General features: G+C 44.8%; 1 protein-coding gene across 1 annotated transcript in view; it reads right to left on the bottom strand.

Annotated features, from left to right (window-relative positions):
* LOC117213167 (protein Wnt-2b-like) overlaps nt 1-15,883 on the bottom strand; it is a 42,575-nt gene extending 26,692 nt beyond the window's left edge. The window contains exon 1 of the mRNA XM_033458519.1: nt 15,667-15,883. Within this exon, the coding sequence (XP_033314410.1) occupies nt 15,667-15,790 (124 nt within the window). The 5' untranslated portion in view covers nt 15,791-15,883. The remainder of the gene's footprint in view (nt 1-15,666) is intronic.
* Nucleotides 15,884-24,199: the final 8,316 nt, after the last annotated feature.

Here is a 24,199-nt window from a genome sequence, read left to right as displayed (position 1 = left end):
TACATAGTAGGACTTTTTGCTTCTTTTTCTTGATTCGTAATGGTCGGTGAACTGGTGTACTTTTACCCTGTGGCCTTCGATATCGACGGCGATACGTCGATTGAACTTCGTGTCCAGTGGTGTCTTATTGTAACTGGCATAGTTGTATAAGGTCACGTTGGATACCGATCGCCGGAACGAACCGACCTTTCGTAACGGCTGAATTGTCTACGTCGTTTTCGTGGCCTGCATTCACAGACCGTTAAATGCGACGGATCGAATATATTTAGAGCTTTTACCGTGAGCGAAGATTCCGTGATTCGAATCTACGGTTCATCGGAATCTTTTCAATAGAGATCGGAGGCGGATATTTGTTTTACGTTTACCCGCTATCTACGGTTTCTCCCCTCGCGCACTCTTCATTCGCGTTACAGCGTCGATCACTCGATTCTTTTCCGCGCCTCCAACGCTCGATCGCTCGTTACGAATGTAACTAACGTTATACAGCGAGTTCGTAACTTACAAAGTCGAATAACTTTCACCAACTTCTCCAAACAACGCGCAAACTCACCTCGTACGAGACCACCCGCAACATCTCATTAAATCAACCCTAATCCCTAGACCGATCGTCGTAAACGCGGTTGCTGGTGCGTAACAACGCGAAATTCGTTTGCGCAATTCGCCAAACCGATCGCCAACCGAGCAACCAACGACTCTGCCCACGCCGTGAACTCTCAAAGTTTCCTGTTGAACTGTACCATAACTGGACCAGCGGGGTATAAATCACGGGGCGAGCTGGTTCGGGCCGTTGCAACGGTAGAGCGACAAAAAATCACGGTTGGTCGGGAAGTCTGGGAGAACGCGTGGCACTTTCCTGAATCACACTTATCGGCACGGTCGATGAGTGGTTACGTCTTAATAAGGAGGCTAGGGAACCGATGCTGCGCGAATTCATCGCCTCGCCACGGCTCGTTATTAATGGCCCCAGTCTTGTTAGCGATTTTCGCAGGGGCGCCCGGCTGCCACGGGGGAAAAAGATACGCCAGTGATATATTAATTTATTAACTAGTTTATTTATACGGCTAAAGAGGCCCTGTACACGGGGCCGCGATAGGCCCCTGGGGATGCAGAACCCGGCCATAACTCAATTCACGGATCGTCCGGTCCCCGTTGGCAGTTTTCTACGCTAAACTACTGCCGCTACGTCGATCGTATCTCGTCGCGTTGCACGCGTTCGCCAGCCTCCGTCGCTAGGTTAGCCCCATCGTCCCATTGTATCCAATAACGGCGTACCGGTGGCTCGTAAATGGAAATTTGTCTTCGGGCTTTCCTTGCCTCCTGCCTTTTATCGTCACTGGTTCATCGAACATGGTCTTTGAACTCGTGTATAGGGTGTCTCGTAACCGGCGGTATATACAGTTGCAATTCGATCTTTATCGGATAAGGCTTTTACCGACGTAATTGCCAGACTTTTCTGATCGTAACAAGATCAAACGCGATATAATTTGTTTCCTCAGTGACATTAAGTTATCTCCTTTCGACTTGCATTACGTCGTGTCTGGTCTCGCTTTAATCAGAAAAATCTCACAAATACGTTGGTAGAAGTTTAATTAAAACAAAAAAAAAAATAATCAAAAATTTTCGTCGCTGTTTCGTGGATAATTACATAGTACTTTTCGTGGACGATTGAATTCGGATCAGGTTACGCTACGCAACCATCGAACTTCACGGTGTGTCGAAGGAAACGTTAGAGTCCCTTGGAGGAATCTCCCAGTAGCGGAGACGACGTCCGATCAATTATACAGAAAATATCGCAGCCCTCTTCTCTCTCTATGTGCTTACGCATATAGTCTCGACAATGTTCGTATACTTGCTGGAAACGTAAATTATGGCGACGCTTGGTAGACAAATTGTATACTTAGTATCAAATTTCTCAAAAGTGAAACCTCGTACGAAAAGATTGTATCTTTTCTATCTAAGATTTTATTTTTCACATACATGAGAGAGAGAGAGAGAGAGGGAAAGAAAGAGAGAGGGATAGAAAGACATAGCCTTAACAGTTATACTATCAAATACAGGACACCGCGTATATTAGATTATATACGCGTACATAATGATACATACTGTACAGATTCTCTATTTGTGGCTAGCAGTATCGGTGTACTTGGCAATTCACGTGGCGCACACAAGCGGTTGATTCGAATTCGTGTTAGTCCGTTGACATGTGCAAATAATACGGAGAACATGATACGAGATACAGCGCGGCCACGACCAGACCGAATCTGATTCGAGCAATTGCTGTTATTACGATTGCGATCGAAGCCATTAGGGTCAATGCTGGAACTGCTGCAGGTGTAACTGCAGTGGTAGCTTTGGATTGCGAGGATGGAACTTTAAATTGCCATGTGGCTATGTTTGGAGTTTGGAAGATAATATAGGAGGAAAAGAAACTGCCTGCCACGTCTTTCTCGTATCGATAAGACGAAGATGTTTCGATAACCTGTGATCCTCGAAACAAGTCGGAATAAAAGTTTTTCTAGTTCGTTATTTAGACATCAGCCACGGAAAGAGACAAGAATTTTACTCTGACAAGTCGTTTTTCGTCGTTTTCCACGAAGGCAGTAATTTTTAACGTTTGTGCGACCAAGCAAAACGAAAACGTATAAATAAAAAGACGTTTCATCGAAAAAGAAAGAGAGTACGCGTCGATACGTTTCGTAACTATACTTGTAAGGTCGGAAGGGATAAAATTCGCCGTCTATTTATCGGTTCCACTTGGAAATTCGATAGAATCTTACGAAGAAACAATTTTTATCGTCCCAACTCTCCGTTTCTTCCAAAACATCGCTAAATTTCCGACCAGATGATACACTCATTAGTGAAATTAACATTCAAGGACCATCGGATAAGGACCACTCGGACACGCCTCAGTTGGAAATCATCGTACCGATCTAAATCCACGATCAACCCGTTCTTCGAGCAGGTCTGGACCATCCCAGATGAGATACCCATTAACCGGGCCAATTAATCCAAATTTCTCGAAAAAGAGGCTCGAAGCGGTCATCTGGAAGGCTTCTGCCCGGGGTAAAAGCGTCCTCGAGGATATTTATGAACGGCCCGGTTATCTGGGCCTGTTCTAAATTCATCCTCGTGGTTATCTAAACAGAGACCGGATCATAATTTACGTTCGAGCGAACATCGGCTTCGGCGGAAACGAAGAGAGCAGGGACAGGAAGATGCCAGGTTGCTGGACGCCGGCAATGGTAATTTCCACCGCCCGACTATAAATTCTTGGCCACGATTCGCCGCGGTTGGTACCTGCGTATCGTCCACTCTAGTTACGTCCGCGAGCCGAAGATACGCAGGGTTTGCTCGCGTTCGATCCGCCTGCACCGGTCGTTCTCCGACCTATCGAACAAATTAGCGGCGAGATAAAGTCGACAGAGACGGATCGTCGTGCGCGCGATACAATTATCCGCGGAACTCGATCCGCTGCCTGAACTTCCTCCGAACGATTCTTCGAATTGTGTCCTTGTTTCTCTGGTAATTCGACGCGTGGTTTGTATCGAACGGCTTTGCGAATCGATTGGGAGCGGTCGCAGCTTGCTTTTTGCTTTTACGACAGGTTTTTCGTAGTTTCGTTTCTTTAAGGCTACAGTCTGTCTTTGCTCGGTCTTGTTTCGCGGAACGAAATGGGATTTCTTCGCGCTTTTGCAGGCAAGGTACGATACGTTAGAATTTGTCAAGTTTCATGGAAAATCGATAAATTTATCGTTTGGTTGGTCGATAACTCTTTGAACGTCGCGTATATGCAACATCCATCGTGGAAGTTGGGCAAACGAACGCCTCCTCCACTTCTTACTCGAGTATCAATGTCTCTTGCACGTCGTTGTAACTCGTCCCCAAATTTTCGTCCAATTACACGCTCAACGACACTACATTTCCATTTCCCCCTACAAACTTCGTTCGAAACTTCCTCTCTCCCGAAGATGATCGTTTCGTATCAGTTTCATACCGGGGACCAGAAAATTGCAGAAACATCGACGGATACTCGGAGAGTCATTAAGAAGCAGGACCCCTAAAAAGGTCTCAAGCTGCGAATTTAGATACTATGTTCTCCTAATGACCGTGGAACGTATAAATTCGGGCACCCACGTGGCACGGGAATTCCATTCGTATCGTTAAACAGGGAGAGACGAAGACCGAGTCGAAACAGAAATATAAAAAGGGGACGTTAAAAGAAAAGAAACGAACTCCTCTCGTTATATCGTGCATCGATATTCCGTCGTCGGAGTTTCCTCCAACCGGTCGAGTCACTCGTTCGACACGCGAATATCCCACGCGTGTATGAATCCAGTATCTGATCGATTCGGGTGCGAGTTGTCATCGAGCGAATGTAACACAGTCAAAACTATCCAGTCGATAAGCTAACAGCCACAGAATTTTCCTTTGAGCAATAATTTATCGCGTCGATCGTGTGGTTATTAGCGACAATCGCGTCCTGCGACGATTCTTTCGCTACGTTAATCTTTTCTCGTAGAAAACGTTCAATTTATAAAGTTTGTGATATATTTTATATTTTGAACGCTCTCATTTTAGCAAATCATCGACGACGGTTATCGATGTCGACGTCGATTTAATACACGTGGGAGCAATTGCACAAGGAAACGTTCTTCGTTTAATTCGCACGTCCCAATCGATAAATCTCAGGACAGTTTGCTCTACGAGTGGAAAATATTACGTAGGCCAATATCATACTCGTTTTCGTAAAACAATTTCTAGAAATTTTTGCTCCCCGCACTAAATAATCGTCTCGAGATCGTGCAAAACATCGCGTTCGTTGTCTTTTCCAACGTCTCCACTTCATTGGCATCCTTCGTACAAGACCAGCACGCGCGCAAATACCAATTAACGAGGGTGTATATCCTCTCGTTTTCCCCATTTTTCCTTATTTCTTTATCTTCCAACATACCACGATCAAGTCACGCGGTTTTATCCGCGAAGCAGAGCATCCTCCGTCTGGAAACGCGCTCGCCGCTCTTTTTCCACCATACCGGTTCTCCAGTTGTTCGTCGTGGTTGCACAGTTTCGCAGCACGAACCTCGTATCTTCGACTAGCGCGTAATTTAATCCGCGAGCAACGCGCAGACCACTCGATTACGAGAACTGGGAAATTTTCTTAATCGACTTCGTCGTCCGGATCCGCGCGAACTCGTGCTCCGGAGGATCCACGGCACCTGCGCGCCTACAGGTTCTTCTAATAAGTCCGTCTGGACGATTAAACGGCGGATACAGGCGACTTTTCAACGTCGGTGACTGTTTGAAGTTCCTGTCGAGCTTCTTCTTATCGCGAATATTTGCGTGTTTCACGAGGAAGACCAAGATTCCAAGACGATTACATCGACGAGATAGATTCAACCGTGTTTAGTGGGTAAAGCGAATAAATGCGCAACGTGGAATTACTTACTGGTTTGTAATTAGATTGCAAACGAAGAAGAGCGTCGTTGGAGATATTTTTGTGATTGAGTAGCCTCCGCGATTTTTACGTAAAATGCTGTCTATAGATTTAACGGCATTCGAGAAAATTGAGGAGAATATGAAGGTTAAAGCGGAGGTAAACAGTCCAACAAGTATCGTTGACGACGTTAAACAACACGCGACATCTTAGAAAAGAGTTCAAGAATTTACAAACATTACGACCAAACACTGTGACTAATAATCGCAAGAGAATAAAGTGTTTTAGAAAAATGTTTAGGACATTGTTTTCCTTCCTACTTGTCTCGACGACTAACTCATTTCAATTTACAAGCAACATTACTATTTAAGAGAACGAATATCGCAAACGAGCTCGATGCGTTTAACGCGCGTATTACGATACGATTCGGATTAAAAGCGGATGTATCAACGAAATCAAAATTTACACGATTTACAATTACACGCTGCTCTGATGATTTATGCAACGCGGACAAAGCACTGTACATCTAACAATATGTTACACACGCTACACGTTATGTAGGAGATTCTCGTATTTCATGCACCTACTGATCGAGTAGACAAATTCGATGGAATATCTTTCGTCCGCGTGTTTTCGCGTTAGCTTCGTTCGATTTTGCATCGACTTCTGTAAGATTCTTTAACGCGAGGTGGTATCCAAACGATACGCGAATGATAGACGAGCAAATGCGAAACAGCGTTAATACGCCGAGGCACAAAAACACGAGTCACTGCCGATTCGAATCGTTGTACGACTCACGTGCCGCTACAAACGCAAATCGATTCCATCTTAGAACTCGAAACCTATCACGAACATCGGACTCGCCGTTCCATTGCTCGGCATAAAGTCATCGCGAACAACGTCTCCGTCCGGACAAGAGAGCAGCCAAAGCTTGATTTACGCCGGTGATCCTCGGAGATCTTACTCGCGACTCAGTTACAATCCATTGAAATACCATCCGATGCTCTTCAAACAAGCGGCAGCACTCGCGCTTCGAAACGTCCGATAACATTTCCAACGAGATCGTAACCGGATCGTGACCGTGTCGTTGCTCGATCGCCGTTGTAAATCAGCTCCAAACGATCGTGTAAACTCCGCGATCGCTTCGCTTCGCGCTCCTCTCCATACGTTTCGTTGAATCCATGTCCGCTAACGAGCATCCAGATGACGTATCGCGCGTACGAATCCAAGTCTTTTGGGAATTTATTTGCCGCTCGAGGAGCTATTACTTGCAAGTAATTTCTCAACACTGTACGAGCGAATTTTATTTGGAAATAATTCTTTAAAGCGTAAAGTAACTTTTCAAAGATATGCAAGAAAGATCGTACAGCTTTTTCAAAATTTTACTTTCTTCTCTGCGATGTTTCCTTTATCGCGAGTCATGCATCAAGAATCTCCGTACACTCCGCGAAACTGTAATTTCCATAAAAATGAAACGCTACAAAATTCCACCGCGGAGTTATCCTACGTCAAGATAATCAAGAGTGGTTTTATTAAGACGCGACGACACCTAACATACTGCATGCGATCAAACGTAATATTGAAGCAGAAGCCAAGGGATAAGATAGCGAAGCGATGTAACAAGATTTATGTAATCGCATCGCTTGCAATCAGCCTTGAGGGGTCAATTGATTTCAGACGGGCTATAGGTAGGTGTTTGCGAAGAACGTCAAGTGTGGGCCAGTCCAGTTATTTGAGACGGATAAGGGGACCGAGCAGGATGAAAAAGAAAAAAGACAAAAATTGCGAGGGGATAGGTGTTGGAAAGGGCGTGAAGGTAGAAGGCTTTCCATTGGGTTCAGCAGAAATTGATAAGACGACGCATTAACTCGTGACGCTGCTCGCTGACGTTATCCGAAGGCAGAGGATACACTCGGCTTGTTCTGACAAGAATATCATCCTTTTTCTCCTTTGCCCTTTCTTCGTTCTCCACCTTGCTTTTCACTCGATTCTTCCTTTTCTTTTTTTCTTTTTTTCATTTTCTCGCCAGTGTGCGGTCCGGATTACTTTGTCACGCGAGAAATAAAATTAGCACCGTTCTGGGCCGTATGTACGCGGATTTATAGGCCGATAGGGCCGATATTATCGTCGGATAAGCTCGAACGAGATACTTGGCAATTTTTAAGGAGTCAGAGGACCGGCGCGACCGAGACAAACGCATCGATACGATTTCGTCTTTGGTTTCGGTGTTCTTTGCAGAGCGAACGACGTTTATCGCGCTTCTCACCGCTTTCCGCGAACTCGTTGGCTCCGAATATCGACGAGCTTTTCGAGCGCTCGTAAGTGAAAGAGCATCGCGATCGGATATGGTCGATCTTTGCGATTCTACGTATCTTTGATAATTTGTCGAACGTCGCGCGAAGCTTTCTCTCCGATCTTTATCGAATTTAATAGTCTTGCGAAATTTTATGGATTCGTGCGTTTTTAACGGTACAACTACCGACCACCAAGATATGAATTTCATATCTACTGATTGTAGCTAGGGAGAAAATTGATTTATTTTACCAGAGAGCAACAATCGATATCTGACACTGTCTGTATATTGTTAACGCTGTTATAAAACATTGCGAGGACGAGAAAAATGTGACGCAACACATCGTTTCGCAAACAGATCGTTTAGTTCAAACGGTGACCGAACGAGTCAGTAAAGTAAGCCATCATAGTGGCGCGTCGTAATATAAAGTGATATCCGCGAAAGCCACTATATCCATCGATCGCGTTATTTTCAATAAAAATATTTGCCAATCTCGCGAATCCGCTATTTATCCATCTACTGTTTCCATACCAATGTCACTTGGCAATTCTGATTCCAACTTGATGAATTTGCTACGAATAGCAAATTCGAAGACCCTGTACTACGCCACGTTGCCTAAAACTTTGGAACACGACAGAACCGAAGAAGATTCGTTGGAAGCCGCTGTCGAAGATCGGCCGGCCCGTATCGATAAATCCTACTGGATCGACTTCCAAATACCTACACGGCTGAGCATAAGTAGGTAGTCAAAACGAGGCTGGGAAGAAGAACGAACCGTGGAATACAAAAATAACGACGCGTCGTTAGAGCGGGACGACCAACAGGGAATTTCACGAGGTGGCTTTTTGTGCGACCCACGGGCCGCTCGAATCTCGACGAAGATATTCCTGGAACGCGTTGATCTTCTTAACATCGAGTTCCGAGCGAAGGTCCCGCTGGATGCGTAATTAAGAGTATCGGTTTTCGTCGATCGAATTAATAATAGATAATATTCCAGCGCAGCGAGTATCCCGCGTAATGGATCTCTTAATTACGTCGTTTTGTTCGGCCGATTAGGTGTCCGATCCGCCCACGACGCTGTCCGAATTCGACGCGGCATGGCACGGCGCTCGCGTGAAGAATCCTAATTTATGAAAATATATTCACCCGCGAATCGGGTCGCAGCAGGCCTGCCGTGTTTTCGATTAATTCTACGCGTCGCTAACTCGCCACTGCGATCGTCCATCGGACCGAAATCCACCGTTTCCACTAACAGCGAACGCGGATCTGACTATTTACGATCGCGATCGAATCTTCCGTGCTCGATGCGAAATTTGCAATCGTTTCGTTTCAGTTCTTATCTTTGAACGCGAGATTCCTTTAATTTGGTAGCTCGCGCGTCGAATTCATTACGTCGACCTTCTTCTTTCCTTTTGGCCAAATTTTTCGGTTCTTCCATACGCTTTTCCAGAGGAACCTTATTGCGGCTATTACGACGAGATTATAAACGGGGTTACAGACGAAAGAATCTGAAGTATCCAACAAGGTAAAAGTATCAAACGTCTTATACCTTGTGAACGAATATCTAGATAGATGCTTTGTTGCTTAATATCGTTTATGTTATCGCAATTGAAAGATCGCAGTGTGTACGGATTAATGTCGCAAATTTCTTCGAAATATTCAGAGCGGAAATAAAGCTACAGATTTTTATTTGTCGTCGTCACCGGACGGTTTACTGCGCGACAGAGTAGTAGCGGAGATTTCGACGCTCGCGCAAGGCAGCACGCCACGATGGCTGAGAAACGATCGCATTCTCTGCGCGCTTATAGGCAGGACATGCATGACGTTGTCGAGCGAGAGTTAAGTTTCTGCGAGGAATTAACGCGACGAATTGACGATAAAGAATTCGTTCGAACATCTTTGACCGAAACAAAGAATCGGTCGGTTTTAAACTAAAATTTCTACGACGCATAGCCAACTACGTTGACGAGGAGAATTAAACGAAAATATTTGGGACAAAGGTCTTCGCTGTCTAGCCATTGTCCATAAAAAATATCTATTACGATAACTTTTGATTCGGCTTCCTCTCATAGGAAGAGGATTAAAACGACGAACAAAATTTGTTTTGCTCGTCCCTATCGTTGCTCGAGCGTTAGTAGAACTCGAAGCCACGAACGTTACAAGTTCAAGCGCGCGTCGTGTTTTCACGAAACGTGTTAATCGCGCGTTTAATTCGAACGCACGTACTCCTACGTGCACGGATTATATCGGGCGCATAATGTGAACGTTTTAAGAGCCGGCAAATATCTCGGCCGCATATATTGCCGTACTTAGCGTTCAACATGTTGAGCGGCCCCGTTAATTTCACTAATTAAGTTAGCAACCGTCCGACCGACCTCCCCTCCGTCTTACGAGCGTTATTTATATTTTTCTTGCGCGTTAATTCCACGTTTTCTTATTTTCTACGAGACTTCCTTCAGCGTGCAGCTGCTATTTTCGTTTCACCTTGTCTTTATTGGCTCGCTTTTAATACGTTAACGTCCTTCTCATTTCACGTACACCCCCGTTCACAAGTATCAAGGCATTTATGAAAAAATAAGAAATCATCGCGAAACTATTAGGCTACCATTAGCGCTTTTATCAACATTTTCTTCCTATTTGTTGCTATTTGCTTCCACGTTACCAAACGTTTCACGAGTCAGTTTTCCCGTAACGTAGTGTACGCTTTACGCGTACTTGTCGTTATTCCATCGCATCTGTCAACCATTTCACGAAGCGAATTAGGCTTCTACGCCGTATCGTTCGACAAATTGTTTCGCTCGAAATTGTTCCAACGAGGTTGGCATCAACCAACTGCACAGATACCGATAATTCTATAAAATACGAAAATATTCCGTAAATAGTTTATTATCTTTTTCCGCAAATACAAAATTCTAACCAATTAATCGTTCGTCTAATAATCAGCATCGACGATGCTTATCCTCTTATCTACTCGCATCGTTAATACTTATGAACACGAGTGTATCTGCTGATTTTTTATTTTTGGAACTCGCCACCCATGCTCGTTTCCACGATTTTATATCTCGACCACGTTCTTTAGTTTTATGACGCAACGAGAGCTCCGTTGGCTCTTAATAAGTGTTTACCGATCTCACCGAGCTACGGAATTCATAACTCGTTAAAAGCGGAACGACGTAAGCGAGTAACCGGATGAACAGTCAAGTTTTTGCACGCGAACCGGCGCGAGTATGTCATCCTCCTATGGGGTCTTTATCCCAGTGATCAGTGCGCGACAAGACCGTCCAGTCGCGTTTTTCAACGTGGAAGAAGTAATCGAAGAGTGTTTCAGATTTACCTCGGGTGAAAGGGTCGTTTGGAATTGTAATTTCACGGACAAGGGAAACAGTTACGTTCCCGATCGTTTGTCGAAGATTTAAGCTTCTAAAATCCAAAATTTTTTACCATAATCCATTCTCGAAACTGATTTACCACTGTCGATTAATCCACTTCATTTTCTAACAAACTCGTACGATATATAATCTTTTCGTTGTCGCACAACGAGTAAAAACGTGGACCGTTGAAACACGAAAAGAACGGCGAAACGCGAAGATCGTTCTTCGCGAAAGCGCCGATAAAATCGATTTCTATCGAGCGACGAGAAAATGCCGCGAAACTTAAGGCATCGCCTTAAGACGAACCCTCGGTGGCGTATCCACGGAATCGAAGGCGCTCGTGGGTCCGATTGTATTCTCGTTCAATGGGGATACGCCGCGTGACAAACTGCCTCGCGACCGGCCGTAAATCTCAACAGCGAATTTTACTTTCTCGATTTTTCCCACGTTGAGGCTTAATCCGGCGCGTTAATCATGAGAAATCGCGGTGCGTGCACGCCTATCTGTTTCCTATGAACGCCGTCGGGACACGGTCAATGCAGCGGACCCGTCGTCTTACGGCCTCGTGCTTATGGTTTTTAATGCCGAGATGACAAATACGCCGTATTTAGCGATATTTATGCGAGCGGATCACGTCAGCTTCCGCTGACTGCTTTACCCGGATTATCTTGTCCCTGAGAAATATTGCTTTCGCCGTTTTGACGCTGCGCAGCCCACGGTAATCGTCCTGTCGCGTAATATTAAGTTACTTCCAGCCTCGGAAATGAACAGAGGAAACTACGCGCGTGCGTTCCCTACGAGGCGTTGAAAAATTAACGAAGGGGAATTCGGAAGTCGTGTTTGTCGATTTTCACGAGAAACACTCGCGAGGAAACTGGCGTGGAATTTGATTGGATTTAAAGGACCATCGGCAAAAGTATACTTTCGGGAAATGAGAAACTGGGGGTTCGAGGGAAACGAGAGGTCGGGGAACGAATCGGAAGAATCTAACTAGCGAGATCAGCGAAACGAAAGTGTCGCAACAGAGTGGATGGAAATACAAGGCGAGTCCAGTTGTACGAACAAAATTGTACTCGGTATAGCGAATTAAGTTACGGTGGATTTAATCTATTGGATTGAAGTGAATTTGGATTTCAGCGAACGACTAACGATGTTTGACGTTCGTTTTGCAAAAATCTACGGTGATTGCGTATATTAAAAAAGAAAAAGAAAAAAAAGGCGCGGAAGGAGAACTGGAAATTCGTAAGGAGGAAATTCGAAGGAATAGAAATTCTTCTCTCTTCTATTCGGAAGAAACTTTCCTTTGAACAACGTCGTCGCTTTTCAACGCACAGGCCACGTTTTAAACGAACAACTCAAGCCGTACACCAAATCAGAGATCCTCGCGACAGCCATCAGCCTAACCACGGCGGCGGGCGCAGAAATCGAAACCTTTCCCACGTGTCCAGCTGAAATTTGTTAAGTTCGCGCGTGGGCGAGCCATGGATGCATCCTGCGCGCCGCTTTTTCATACTTATTTTCTTTTTTCACCAAGAGAAGAGAAGAGAGGAGAAGAGAGAAAGAGAGAGAGAGAGGGGGGGGGAGGGAGAGAGGAGGCCACTGCACAAGGTTGCGCGTCGACGTTCCCTCTGCGGGCCAGGCATAAGTTATACGCGTATTATGCGGCTGCCGGGCAGCAGGCAGCATCACGAAACGGTAACACGAGAAACCGGACCCGCTTCTAACGCATACGGCCGCACGCTTGTGGGTGTAGCAGCCGTCTACCCCGTACTCGTGGCCGTTTCGTCGATTTCCACGCCGATAAAATCCACGCTACCGCCAGCCACCGTTTCTCTATCTCGTCTTCTGTCCTCTCCGCGAACATACGCCTAATCCTCGTAAAAACGTTCGCGATGCCGACCACGGAACGGCTACCCGACGTCCACCAACAGCACCCATTACACGTCGCCTCCTTAATTTCCAGCTTTCAACCGTGGATTTCTGTCTCGCTGCGGGAATCGTCGTTTCCGCGTGACCATTGTTATCGTGTCTCGTGAACTGCTGCCGAGATAGAGGATCGAGAGAATCGGGAGATAAAAGATGTTCCCGAGGTTGGAGATTTTCGAGCATGTTCGAGGTCGTTCGGGGTGAGATCGGAGGGCAGATGGGTTTTATGTCGCGAGGCGGAGTTACGTTTCGTTGGTTCGTTAGAAGAGCGACGTATTCGAGATGCCGTCAGGCTTAAGATATCTGCAACGGTCGATTCAGGAAGCGAATTATTTTTTACGATGGCAGGACGTCGATAACGAATAACGTTGTCCGGCACGATACATACGATATTTTGCGAGAGCTTCTCGAAGCTCGGGAGCTATTGGCAAAGTTGCAAAAAGAGAAGCTGCACTCGAGAGAAAAAATTAATTAATTAAAAGAAGAAATGTCGCTAAATAGTTCGGTAATATTCTATCTCGTACTAATTTCCAGCGAATCGGCGACGTTTATAGTTGGAATAGTTTGAGAAAGTTTGGCTATTCGTTAAAGGCGATAGGTCGATGATTTGTCCACGTCGAGGTTGAGAAGCGAAGAATAGAAAGATCAGACGAGAAGAAATAGAAACCTCTTTCTCATGCCATGTCACTCGAAGTCGTTTGTACATCTCACAAAAGGAGGTGGCAAACGTGTCGAGTCATCCGGTTTTCTAAAAAGACGGAAACAAATTACAATTATGCTCGAAGGAGAAGACTACATATTGCGGCGCGTTTGTGATAAAGAATTTCGAGTTTATGCCGCAGGGCGTGCACCCATTGTAATTTATCTTCCCTATACAAGGAGCGCAGCGGGATTCGAGGTAAACTCGACATCGTAAAGAACGGAGAAACGTCGATTTAACAGACGCAAACTTATTTCGTCGTGGTTTCTCTGTCATATTACCCATAAGAAAATTACATCAACCACATTGTTTGGATCATTTGGTCGACGAAAGATCGACGCGAATCGAGTATGAAATAGTATCCTTGGGAAAGGATTGGATTAGAATGGTCGACAAAATGGAATTGCTATAGATCGCTTTCTTTGGTCACGTTAGATTTCGATTCTTCGTAAATCTTGCAAAAACTGAAGAGACAGGAACCATCGAAGGAATATAACGATAGGAGAATTAAAAATAGCGCGAGACTGTAGGAATACGAAAAATAGAATTTGATGAGACGTAAGAAATTGAAAAGGTTGAAGCTAACATTCGGAGAAGATTTACCGTAGAAAGAGATACGTCGTTGATTAATTAGTAAGTTCAGATCGTAAATTCTTAAGGACGGTATTTCTCCGATTCGACGAAGAACCTTTCATAGATAGCCTGACAAATCTAAAAATATTTCTTCGTTCGAGAAATTGAAATCTTTCCTCCAAACTTTCTTTATCGATGGGAACGTACAACTACGCGAAATCCACGTCGAATTCCAATAATTTCGTCGTGGGAATGTTCGACATCCGAAAGACTTATTAACGCGATTCCGATAGTGGATGATTAAGTGGCAGGTTTCACGGTAGAATGTAAATTAACAGGTCCGCGATAGAGTTTGGAAATTCTTAATGAAAAGACCGTTGGTACGACGGAGTTCTAGCTGCCTAATAAAACACGGGTTCGACACCATCGGGTCGTTTATCTTTTTTAGTTTTCTAACTAATACGCGCGCGTGCACGCATACGGTTCGATCGAACGGCTTAACGCCGACAGTCGAAAATTATCAGAAGCAGCAGGCTTCTTCGGTTAACGGCACTAAATTGATTCTTCGAGTTTCATTTATATGCGTTCCCGTGGAAACATTTTCCAATACGTATGCAGATGAACTGGAATCCCGATAGTGGAAATCAATGTTACGGCGAGTAGGGATTATTTCGTTGGAAATTAAAAGTCCCTCCTCGTCGTTTCTCCGGCCTAAAACGGTGGCCTCTCGTGCAATTGTGAAATTTCACGCGGAATACCGCCTTTGTTCGAGCATCGTTCGATAAAGAACAGCAATTGTTCGTACGTTATACGTATATCGTTGATTTACTAGAACAGCGACGCATCTCGAGGATCAGCAACCTCGTCGTATCCGTAAAAATGAAGTGTACGGGAAGCTTACGAGGGACTAACAACGTTACGGCGTAAAATGGAACTTTTAACCCTTTCTTTGATAGCAAATCCGGCAAACCGTTGTCCCGACACATTCGTTACGCGAACCGTTGAGTTCTTCTTCAAGTATACGATAAGATACGTTAAAATCTCAGAAAATAACAACAAAGAAAAATTCAAACGCTCCATCGAGTTTTCTCCGCGAGACAAAACAGCTTTCGTGTAGGAGATTTTTTCAAATTTTCTATAGTCGAAAGAATAATGGCGCGCGCTCGTACGTGTACGAAAGGTAAAATGCATCAGGCGCGGTCGAGCGAGGCGGCACCGCGCTCGAAATACCGGAGACATTCGCATCCATTACCGCTTGCACGGCCTTTTAGAGCGCGTTGAACGCAGCGCGGTGCAGGGTCGCGTTAAACGCGCCGGTCCCCTTGTATAATAAATAGCGGGCCGGCCGCGGTGACAGGACAATCCTTACCTACTACGACCACGTGGCCGAAGACCTGATCGTTCGCCACGTGGGAACAGTTCCATCGGTGATGTCTGAACTGATGTCGGCATTCGCGAAGTCCAAGCTCCGCGCCCTCGCCCACCGCAGGCATCGCGTGCGGCGCTTTTCTGCACTGCTCCCGTTGACTCTTAGCCAGTCCGGGAATACGCCCGCAGACGGCCGCCCCAACCACCACTGCTCCGACCACCCTGCAACCAAACACGTTTCACCCTCCGTCAATGCATCCTCCGGTTAAATCGCTGAAAAACCATATCGTCAAATTAAATGCAAGATTTTAAGAAGTTTCTTGGAATTTGGAGAGTCCGCGACCAAACGCGTTTCGATTCTCTCCAAAGTGTCTTCCATCGATCGAACCGTTCGAAATAGCGATCGATTCGATAAATTAAAAAGTAAAGAAGAGCGTGTTAAATATTGCGATTCGTTGAGCACTTTCTTCGGACCACCCTGCTACTAAATACGTTCCACCCCTTTTTAACGTATCTTCTAATCGAACCGCAAAAACCTATTCCGATCAACCGTTTAATGGATTCGCGACGATATTTTATCGCATCGGAATCGTTCTTTCTAATTAACACGGCACGGTTCGAAAAATTAATTCCCGAATTCTAATTATCGAATGGGAAATTAAAATGGTTATTTATTACTACGCACATGTGTAGAACGTTGTATAAATTCCTCGTGTGTTAAATTATCATTCAGCCATCGAACCATTATTAACGAGTCTTTGTAGGAATTTTATTAGGACGCGAGTCTATTCGCAGCGGAACCAACGCCAACTACTTATAAGCGTTGACAAACATTCGTCTTGTTCCAAGACTCGTTGTCTTACCGATAAATCGTTCGCGCGTTCTTTCAAACTTAATTTAATATATCTTCTCGAAACGAATAATAAATAAAAACGAATAATCCGCCTTAAAAAATCGCGACGAAGAATTTATAAACTTTTCGTCCGAAATACTTCGGCGAATGAATTTCTGAAAAATTATATCCATGGCTGTCTTCGAATTACCGTCGATTCCGAACGAATTCGTGTACCGTTTAACGCGACAACGACATTGAGAGATCCAGAAACGATGACCGGTAGTGGGCCCACCAGATCGTACGACGAATTAAATCTCGATAAATTTGAACGTGTGAAAGTACGGAACGAGCGTGTCGACGAGAAATGAACAGCGTGGCCGATCCAACCGATCCGTTCATTAGCATTTTAAGCTCTCTCGTTGTCGTCGTGGTCGTGGTCGTCGCGTTGCTTCGTTCGTTTCCGATGATATACGGTACATTTGATTCTGCGTATGACGAAGGCGATATTAAAATTAACGACATTACGACTTTTTTAAATGCCACGAGTCCTTTTGCACGAGCCTTCTTCTCGTTCCTTTCCCCATTCGGCTTTTCGTTGCAGTCGATTGCTAAAAACTCGCGGATTCTCGACGGTCACTGTATTGCATGATTCAACGTGACCGAAGAACTCTTCCTGGAAAACGTGCAATAAGGTTCGTGAAGTTTTTACCGAATCGTTCGTTTGATTGGCAGTTTTTGGATGCTCGATGAAACTTTTGGTAACGTCGGTAAGGAATCCTGCGTTTTATTTTCTTTCGGACGACAGCTTTTGCGACTAGAGCTTCCATAACCGTTCAGAAACAATCTGAAAACCAGCAAACCGCGCGCGTCCGCGATACAAATCCTGATCGATCGAGTTACGTCGAGTTTTTTTTTCTTTTTTAAAGAGGTAAATTTTTTCGGTTTCTCGGTCTGAAACACAGCCGTCAGTCTCCCAAAACTACCTGACAGTCGTAATTTCCAGCTAGACGATCCACTTACGGCGGAACCGAATCTAATCTAATTTAACCGATCATCGAACCGAAATGCTCCGGCGAGCATTATATAATCCGTTGGTTGGCATTGAAAAAAGAAAATCTCATGCCCATCCGTCATTCCGGTCCTTATTTCGACATCTTCACGAGCAACCTGCGAGGCGCGGTTGATCACGGCATACTAAAAACGATTACCTGCCGACAAGCTGAAACGCGATACTCTCAACCTCCTACTGGTCCATTGCGTAATTTACATCCCATAAGTCAACGTTTTCGTGGCAGTGAACGCCGTTTCCAGACACCGTGGACACGCGCGAACCATTCCGCCGTGAATCCTTTTCCATCCAACGTCGTTACGAATTTACGTAACAGGCAACAACAGGAAACGTACAAATGGGTGAAACAGCACGGTTGAAATATTTATGGCCCCAAAGGGTTGCTGGGCTCGTTGATGTACCGTAATTTTGGAAATGATTTTTATCGGCATGTTGCCATATCGATGGTTTCATATTTAGGCTCGAAGCTTTGCGATTACGCGGTTCCGGTATTTCGATAACGTTTCTCGTTTAATTCGTTAAATATCACGGCGGTGCGATTTTTCCTTTTTTTCGAAACACGAAGACGAGCAAGGAATATTTGATAAACGGAAAAACGTAACTTTTACTTCGGTAGCGATGGAAGCTACGAAAATTACCTACAAACGGAGAAGGTCACGGAACCATCCGATCAATCCGATATCGTTAAACCCCCTTTTTGCGTTCGCTCTGCGCTTCACGAGCGTTCGACCGTATCACGCGCTCAATGAAAGAAGGACGCGGCTACCCCGAGTCGCTTTCGAAACCCGGCTTCAAATTAGCCTTAAACACAGCCCTCACGGCAAGTGTTAAAACCAACCGCTCCCGACTATCCATCATCGCGATCGTTCGGCATCCGGCGACGGAAAAAAGAGCGCCGAATTCAAACAGCCCCGCGGCGTTGCGACTCATCGATCCACGCGAGGGGCGTAGATAAACCTGCTTCCATAAACAGTCATAAATAAATGTCGCGCGTTGCCGGTTGTCGTCTCGTTGTTTCGTCAAAGCACACAGTGGGCTTAAATTCATCGTATAAGCGAAGCAACAGGCTTCTATAATTCAAAATAGAGGGCACTAGCGGTAGATAGAAGCGGATAATTGGGAAATGGCTGTTCACGCGCGAAAATAAACGCCGCGATCTCGACTTTCTCGACTTTCTCGACGTCGAAGCATTCGAAGTAATTTCGTTATTGCTCGTTCGCGTCTCGTCTCGAACCACAGAATCTTTGTTCGTGCTACGAATTTACGCCCACTGTGTATATGAACGTGCAAACAGCATGATTCGAGAAGGGGTAGTTTATCGACAGCGACATACACGAGAGAGGGCGAGAGAGAGAGAGAGAGAGAGAGAGAGAGAGATGATCGTTGGAGGGAGAGCGGCGGGCCCTCGACACCGTTCGTTCAGATGGAAAGAGAGGTTTCAGGGGCCAGGGGGTGGGCAGGTTGCATTTCTGAGAAGCATGAAATTGCGACGATTACGCCGTGTCCCCGGGGCGAGAGTTATTTGCATTGGAATGCATCGCGCCGCTCGGTGGCCGAAACTCACCACGTGGAACGATCTACAGGGTGTCCTGATGAACGTGAGAAGCTGCGATGGCCGCGTGCCGTGCGAAAGCGAGTCGGCGAGAGAGGTAGCCTCAGCGGCGTTCCGTTCTTTCTCTTCCCTGTATTTCTTTTTTCTATTCTCGCTGGCGAACGGTGAATACGAGTCGACGCTATGGGCGGCGAATCAACGACGCGCGTGTTTAATCGCGGACGCGCGTCCCGGTGAAGACGTTCCGCGTTAGGGGTACAGATGTCGAGGATCGTGGATACGTTTGGATCCACGTAGATGCGCAGGATGCTGTTGCTTCTCGGCTCGTTTTCTTGGTATTTCACGGTTCGTCGTGTTCACCGTTCGTGCCGCGGTAGTGGTTAACGTTGCGCGGGGACGTCAACTTGTCAAAACCGAGGGTTTTAGTTTCTTTCGGTTTTTTTTTTAGTTTTTAATAATCGCTGAGAATATGTAGAACGTTTGGGAAAAATTAACCTACGGTTTATTCGAGATCGATACACAATTATGCGTTATAATTCGAAAATTACGATACTGCGTAGACGTAGAAATTTTGAAAGAACCACGCACTTGTTACCGTATTAAACGAATTAATTCGATAAAAATAATAAAAAATTCATAAAGTCGAAGCCGACGACGTCGCACGACGGTTCGATCGGAAACGATCGGATTAAATTTTGCAAGAGCACAAGGGCGTGAAAAGCAAGAGGAACTCGCTCGCGTAGTTTATTACACGTTCGTTACGTCATTTGTTATCTCTAATTAGAAACGCTTAACGTTGCAGGGCCTTTAGGGCATGTCTTCAACGAGAGAGTCATGCTGATACTAATTATTCATTCGTCTTAGCTGCGAACCGAGTAATTACCGTCTACTCTAATGTAATTACTCGAAAGCTCTTACGCTTCCATTTAAAATCACCTCGGCGTCATTAAATTTCTCGCTCGATGGGATTGCACACCGCGAACTCGTAAATATTCTTCCTAATTGCAATTTCAACGTTTCTTTTTTTATCTTTCGATGGTTTTGTCTTTCTTTTCAAAGCGCGTCACGATCATGCAAATAGCGTTTGAGTCGAATTTGAATCGCTGTTTCTTAAATCCGTACAATCGAACTCGTTACTTCGTTGTATAGTCCGAAATAAGAAGTTGTACGTTTTCTAATAGTATCGTTCACGTGGTACTAAATTTTCCTCGTTTCCTATAATTCATAACTGGAGAAAAAAACGAAACGCCGCTGAGATTTTTCTTTACGCTTAACCGCCTTCGTTTTCTATTCCTGGTGAACTCCGATCGACACTCGCCAAATCTGGCAATACGTTCGAGCGACCGAGGCTTTTCCTACAACGAGAATCGCACGAGAGTTTCGTTATATCCTTTTGCGAAGGAGTATTCTGCTGGAACAGATGCGGTGACACAGATTTCGCATCTCGCGAGTTTGGTTCTCTTTCAGAGAATTTCGTGCCGCTGTACGACGCGCTTAGTATGCCGACCAGGCGACCGAGAACAACGGACCCGTGTGCGTGTGCTCGGCAGCGATACATACGTACCCATTAGCGTGTAATGTATAACATTACGCCCTGCTCATACGGAGGCTAATGGCGCGCTATTTGCAACAAGCATCCTCGCCATTGTGCACCTCGCCGATTTTCATCAAGATGCTTTTAGCACAGTTCCTTCTCTTCGATTCTATGACTATCTACGTACGTTGGACTTGCCAATACATCTTTGTAAAGGCCTAAAATATTTCAAAAGAACGAAGCAACTCAGCAAATTTCAAGCTAAAATACAGATTCCAACGGTGGCATCTTCGTCGTGCGAAAGCTGATCGTTACTAGACATCGAAATGTAATTCCTTTTGCGATCGATTCGCGAAAGCGAAACAGCGTAAGTTCGGCTTAACGTTCTCGCATCATCCATACCAAAATCGACAGAACTTCGCTGGGAAATATTGGACGAGTCCAACGAACCTTCCAAGAACGCATAATCTCAAGCCTCTTTCCAGTCACAATAAGCACGTGCACCTCCGTTTCGATAAAACCAGTGCCATCGGTGATTCCTTATTACCCAGAACACGAGTATCGAGCTCGCAACTCATTATCACGGCTCGGCCGATGCACAGATACAAGGAGAATCGACGGGCAATCGTAATTCCAAGCGGCCAGCGAGCGAAACAGATTGTCCGGGAACGAGCAAAAGTCAGGGAAATCGATGGAAATGATCGGGCTCGCGCTACTTTACATAATGCTCTCTTCACAGGCTACCGTTAAAATGCCTTTCACGGTGTCGAGCGTATCCTCGAAAGTCCTCGCGCGAGCCAACGTCATTCGACGCCCCTTCTCGTCTCCGATCGATCATTATACGCAACTTTCCTCTCGATCCTCGCGCCAATAGCACCGCCCGCAGCGAGATCTTTTCCATCGACGTTTCGCGAGAGCAGCTGCTCTCCCAATAACGTTCATCATCGACGTTTCGAGAATCTCCGGTTTCCGTGGAAGTAGCGTTTTACGAACGCATTCTTCGCACTTTGTTTCTTCTTCTTCTTCTGCTGCTCCGATGCTTCGACGGTCACGCTCCGCTACTTCCGCTTCCCCGTATTTTCTCCGATCTTCGATCGTTCGGTCCGGTTATCGCTCTCCTGCCTCGTTCCTTGTTATTACTTTTTAAGTTCCTTCAACGTCGTACGCTTTGGCTCTTTCACGCGTGTATACAATGACACCCATCGTCGATTATACACGTACGATACGCAACGTCTCTCGAAGATATTTATTACAGGACCGAAATCGTTATTATACTCGAGAAACTCGAGTTTCCCAGCAATTCACCGAGCAGGGTAAGAAACTGAATAATACGTTCCACTCGTTATCGCGCAACCCCATCGAAAAATCATCTCTTCCTTTAAATCCCCGTTTCACCTCTTCCTGTTCCCCTCGCCTAGCAGTTCCACGATCGTAATACCTTCTTTCAATTAAATTCTTTCGCTAGTCAATCGACCGACCTTTTTTCCAATTAAAAGCGATCTCTATCTAATAACAGGGTTTCGTTTAACGAACGAATCACTTAAACCAGCCGTATCTAGTTAGTTAGACATTAACTTACGCTGTAAGAATAGCGATAGGGTACTGGCAGATAGCATTAAAAAGAAATACCCGCAGGTACGTGCCCCGCAGGTATATATCGTTTACGATACACACCATTGCCGTGGTTCGTTACTTCTTTTTAGCACATCGTAATTACATCGAGAGTTAAACCCCTATTAACCGGCTGCTTTGGCTGTGATTCGTTGTAATTTGTGATCGTAAAGCTCGGATCGGTCGATCTTAATATGATTTATATTTAAATCAGCTTTCCGTGGAATTCAATGGCCGAGGCAAAATGCAGCGGGCTAAACGCGTAAATAAGATAAGTGTAGGCTGGTGTGAACAGAAGAACTCCGGGGTGGCCTTCTTCGACTGTAAAACGTGCAACATGCGTCGTTGTTTGTTGCAATTATCGATGATTATTGTAATCTAGTAACCAATCTTTCGGAATTTGCATTTAGCACGAATGCTTCGGCTCGTTAACAATCCACGTCGTTTCTCGTGGCCATTTCACCATCAAATTTCCCAAGTTTCTATTTTCTCAGAAATATATAGTCATGATTGGAATAAGTAAACTACGGATATTTATGTAAATTCGTGTTCTTGTGGCGGTGTTCGAAGCGGAGTTTGCTCGTCTATCGAGTATTATAACGATTATCTTACGACTACTTGACGATATTTTCGCGTATTACGCGCATTTTGGACACTTTTGTACTTTCAAATTTCCCATAATCGTGTAACAATTCGCAGCGATTATTCGTCGCACGTAAAATTACAAATTCTCCTGATACACCGTTTTCAATTGATCGAACATGCTTTTCTCGTTACCTCGATGGATAGCAAATATCGTAAACATTTGAAGAAAAAAAAAAAAAGGAAATAAAATGTACTAAATGTACGTTTCTACTTTTTAAAATAATCGATGTTGGCGCATTACAATTGGTTTCTGAATTCCTCGTCATCGAGCTTTCAGTACATCGTTAATCTCGAGCCCTCGTCTCATGAAATTCCAAAGCGACGATCGATCCAGGGAATTTTTATGCGGCTTCCAGCAGAGGTTTCTTCTCTTTTTCTCCCTCCTCGTCTCCTTTTTTCTCTCTGTTTCTTTCGTTTTGATCTATGGAGCACGCGTCTTCGAACGGTCGCTAACTGGTACTCGTTAGAGTAATGGAATGATCTACGGGGAGCCATTTTTTTTCCACGAAATTATACAGTAGTCCTCGTTGGACGAGTCGCTCTTCGGTAAACCAAGTTTTTGCCGCGCTCTGTCTACGACTAGAAAATCGATTCTATTAACCGCGCGGATGAAGGATCGTTCGATGGTCGGTCTAGATTGAGAGATTCTCGTCCAAATGAATGTTCTTCTATCGGCGTGTTATTACGTTGTAGGCATTAGCCGTCTATGAATAATTACGTTCTAAAGGTATTAGAAAATAATGGAATATAAAAATATTGAAACGTTTCGTCAATTTATTTTCTGTCGACGTTTTACGACGACGTTTTGCAACGAATTATTTGTACGTAGTAGGATCAGTTCGTGTGTTTTGGAATATCGTAAATACGAATATCGATATCGTTAAAAAATATAAAAATTCCAGCAATACTTTGTACATTTACTTTCCATGTTTTCGAACATAATTCGTAATATCTTTTCCGAATAAACGAGCAAATATTTAAAACATCGGAAGATGCGAAGCGTGACTTTTTTTCATTAATTTAAACGTTAATGGCAAGGTATCGGAAGTATCGAAAGTTACTGTAACGTACAAACATATATAACTCGGGAATTTCATAATGCAATGAAATTGCGCAATGGAATTAACTGAGAGATTATATTCGAGTTCTAGTTGATAGGATCGAACCGTAGAAAGATACAAATCGACGTTTTTTCAAGAGATCTCTCGTGTGCTTAATCCGCGTCACATCTATTTAGTACTTAAACGGGTGTCAGGAAATTGTCAAGGTTTTCAGATAGCGCGTTTTT

The sequence above is a fragment of the Bombus bifarius genome, unplaced genomic scaffold (genome assembly GCF_011952205.1).
Source record: "Bombus bifarius isolate JDL3187 unplaced genomic scaffold, Bbif_JDL3187 scf7180000008515, whole genome shotgun sequence".
Taxonomy (NCBI): Eukaryota; Metazoa; Arthropoda; class Insecta; order Hymenoptera; family Apidae; genus Bombus; species Bombus bifarius.
Note: the sequence above shows the minus strand (reverse complement) of the source record. Positions and strands in the feature narration are given on the sequence as shown.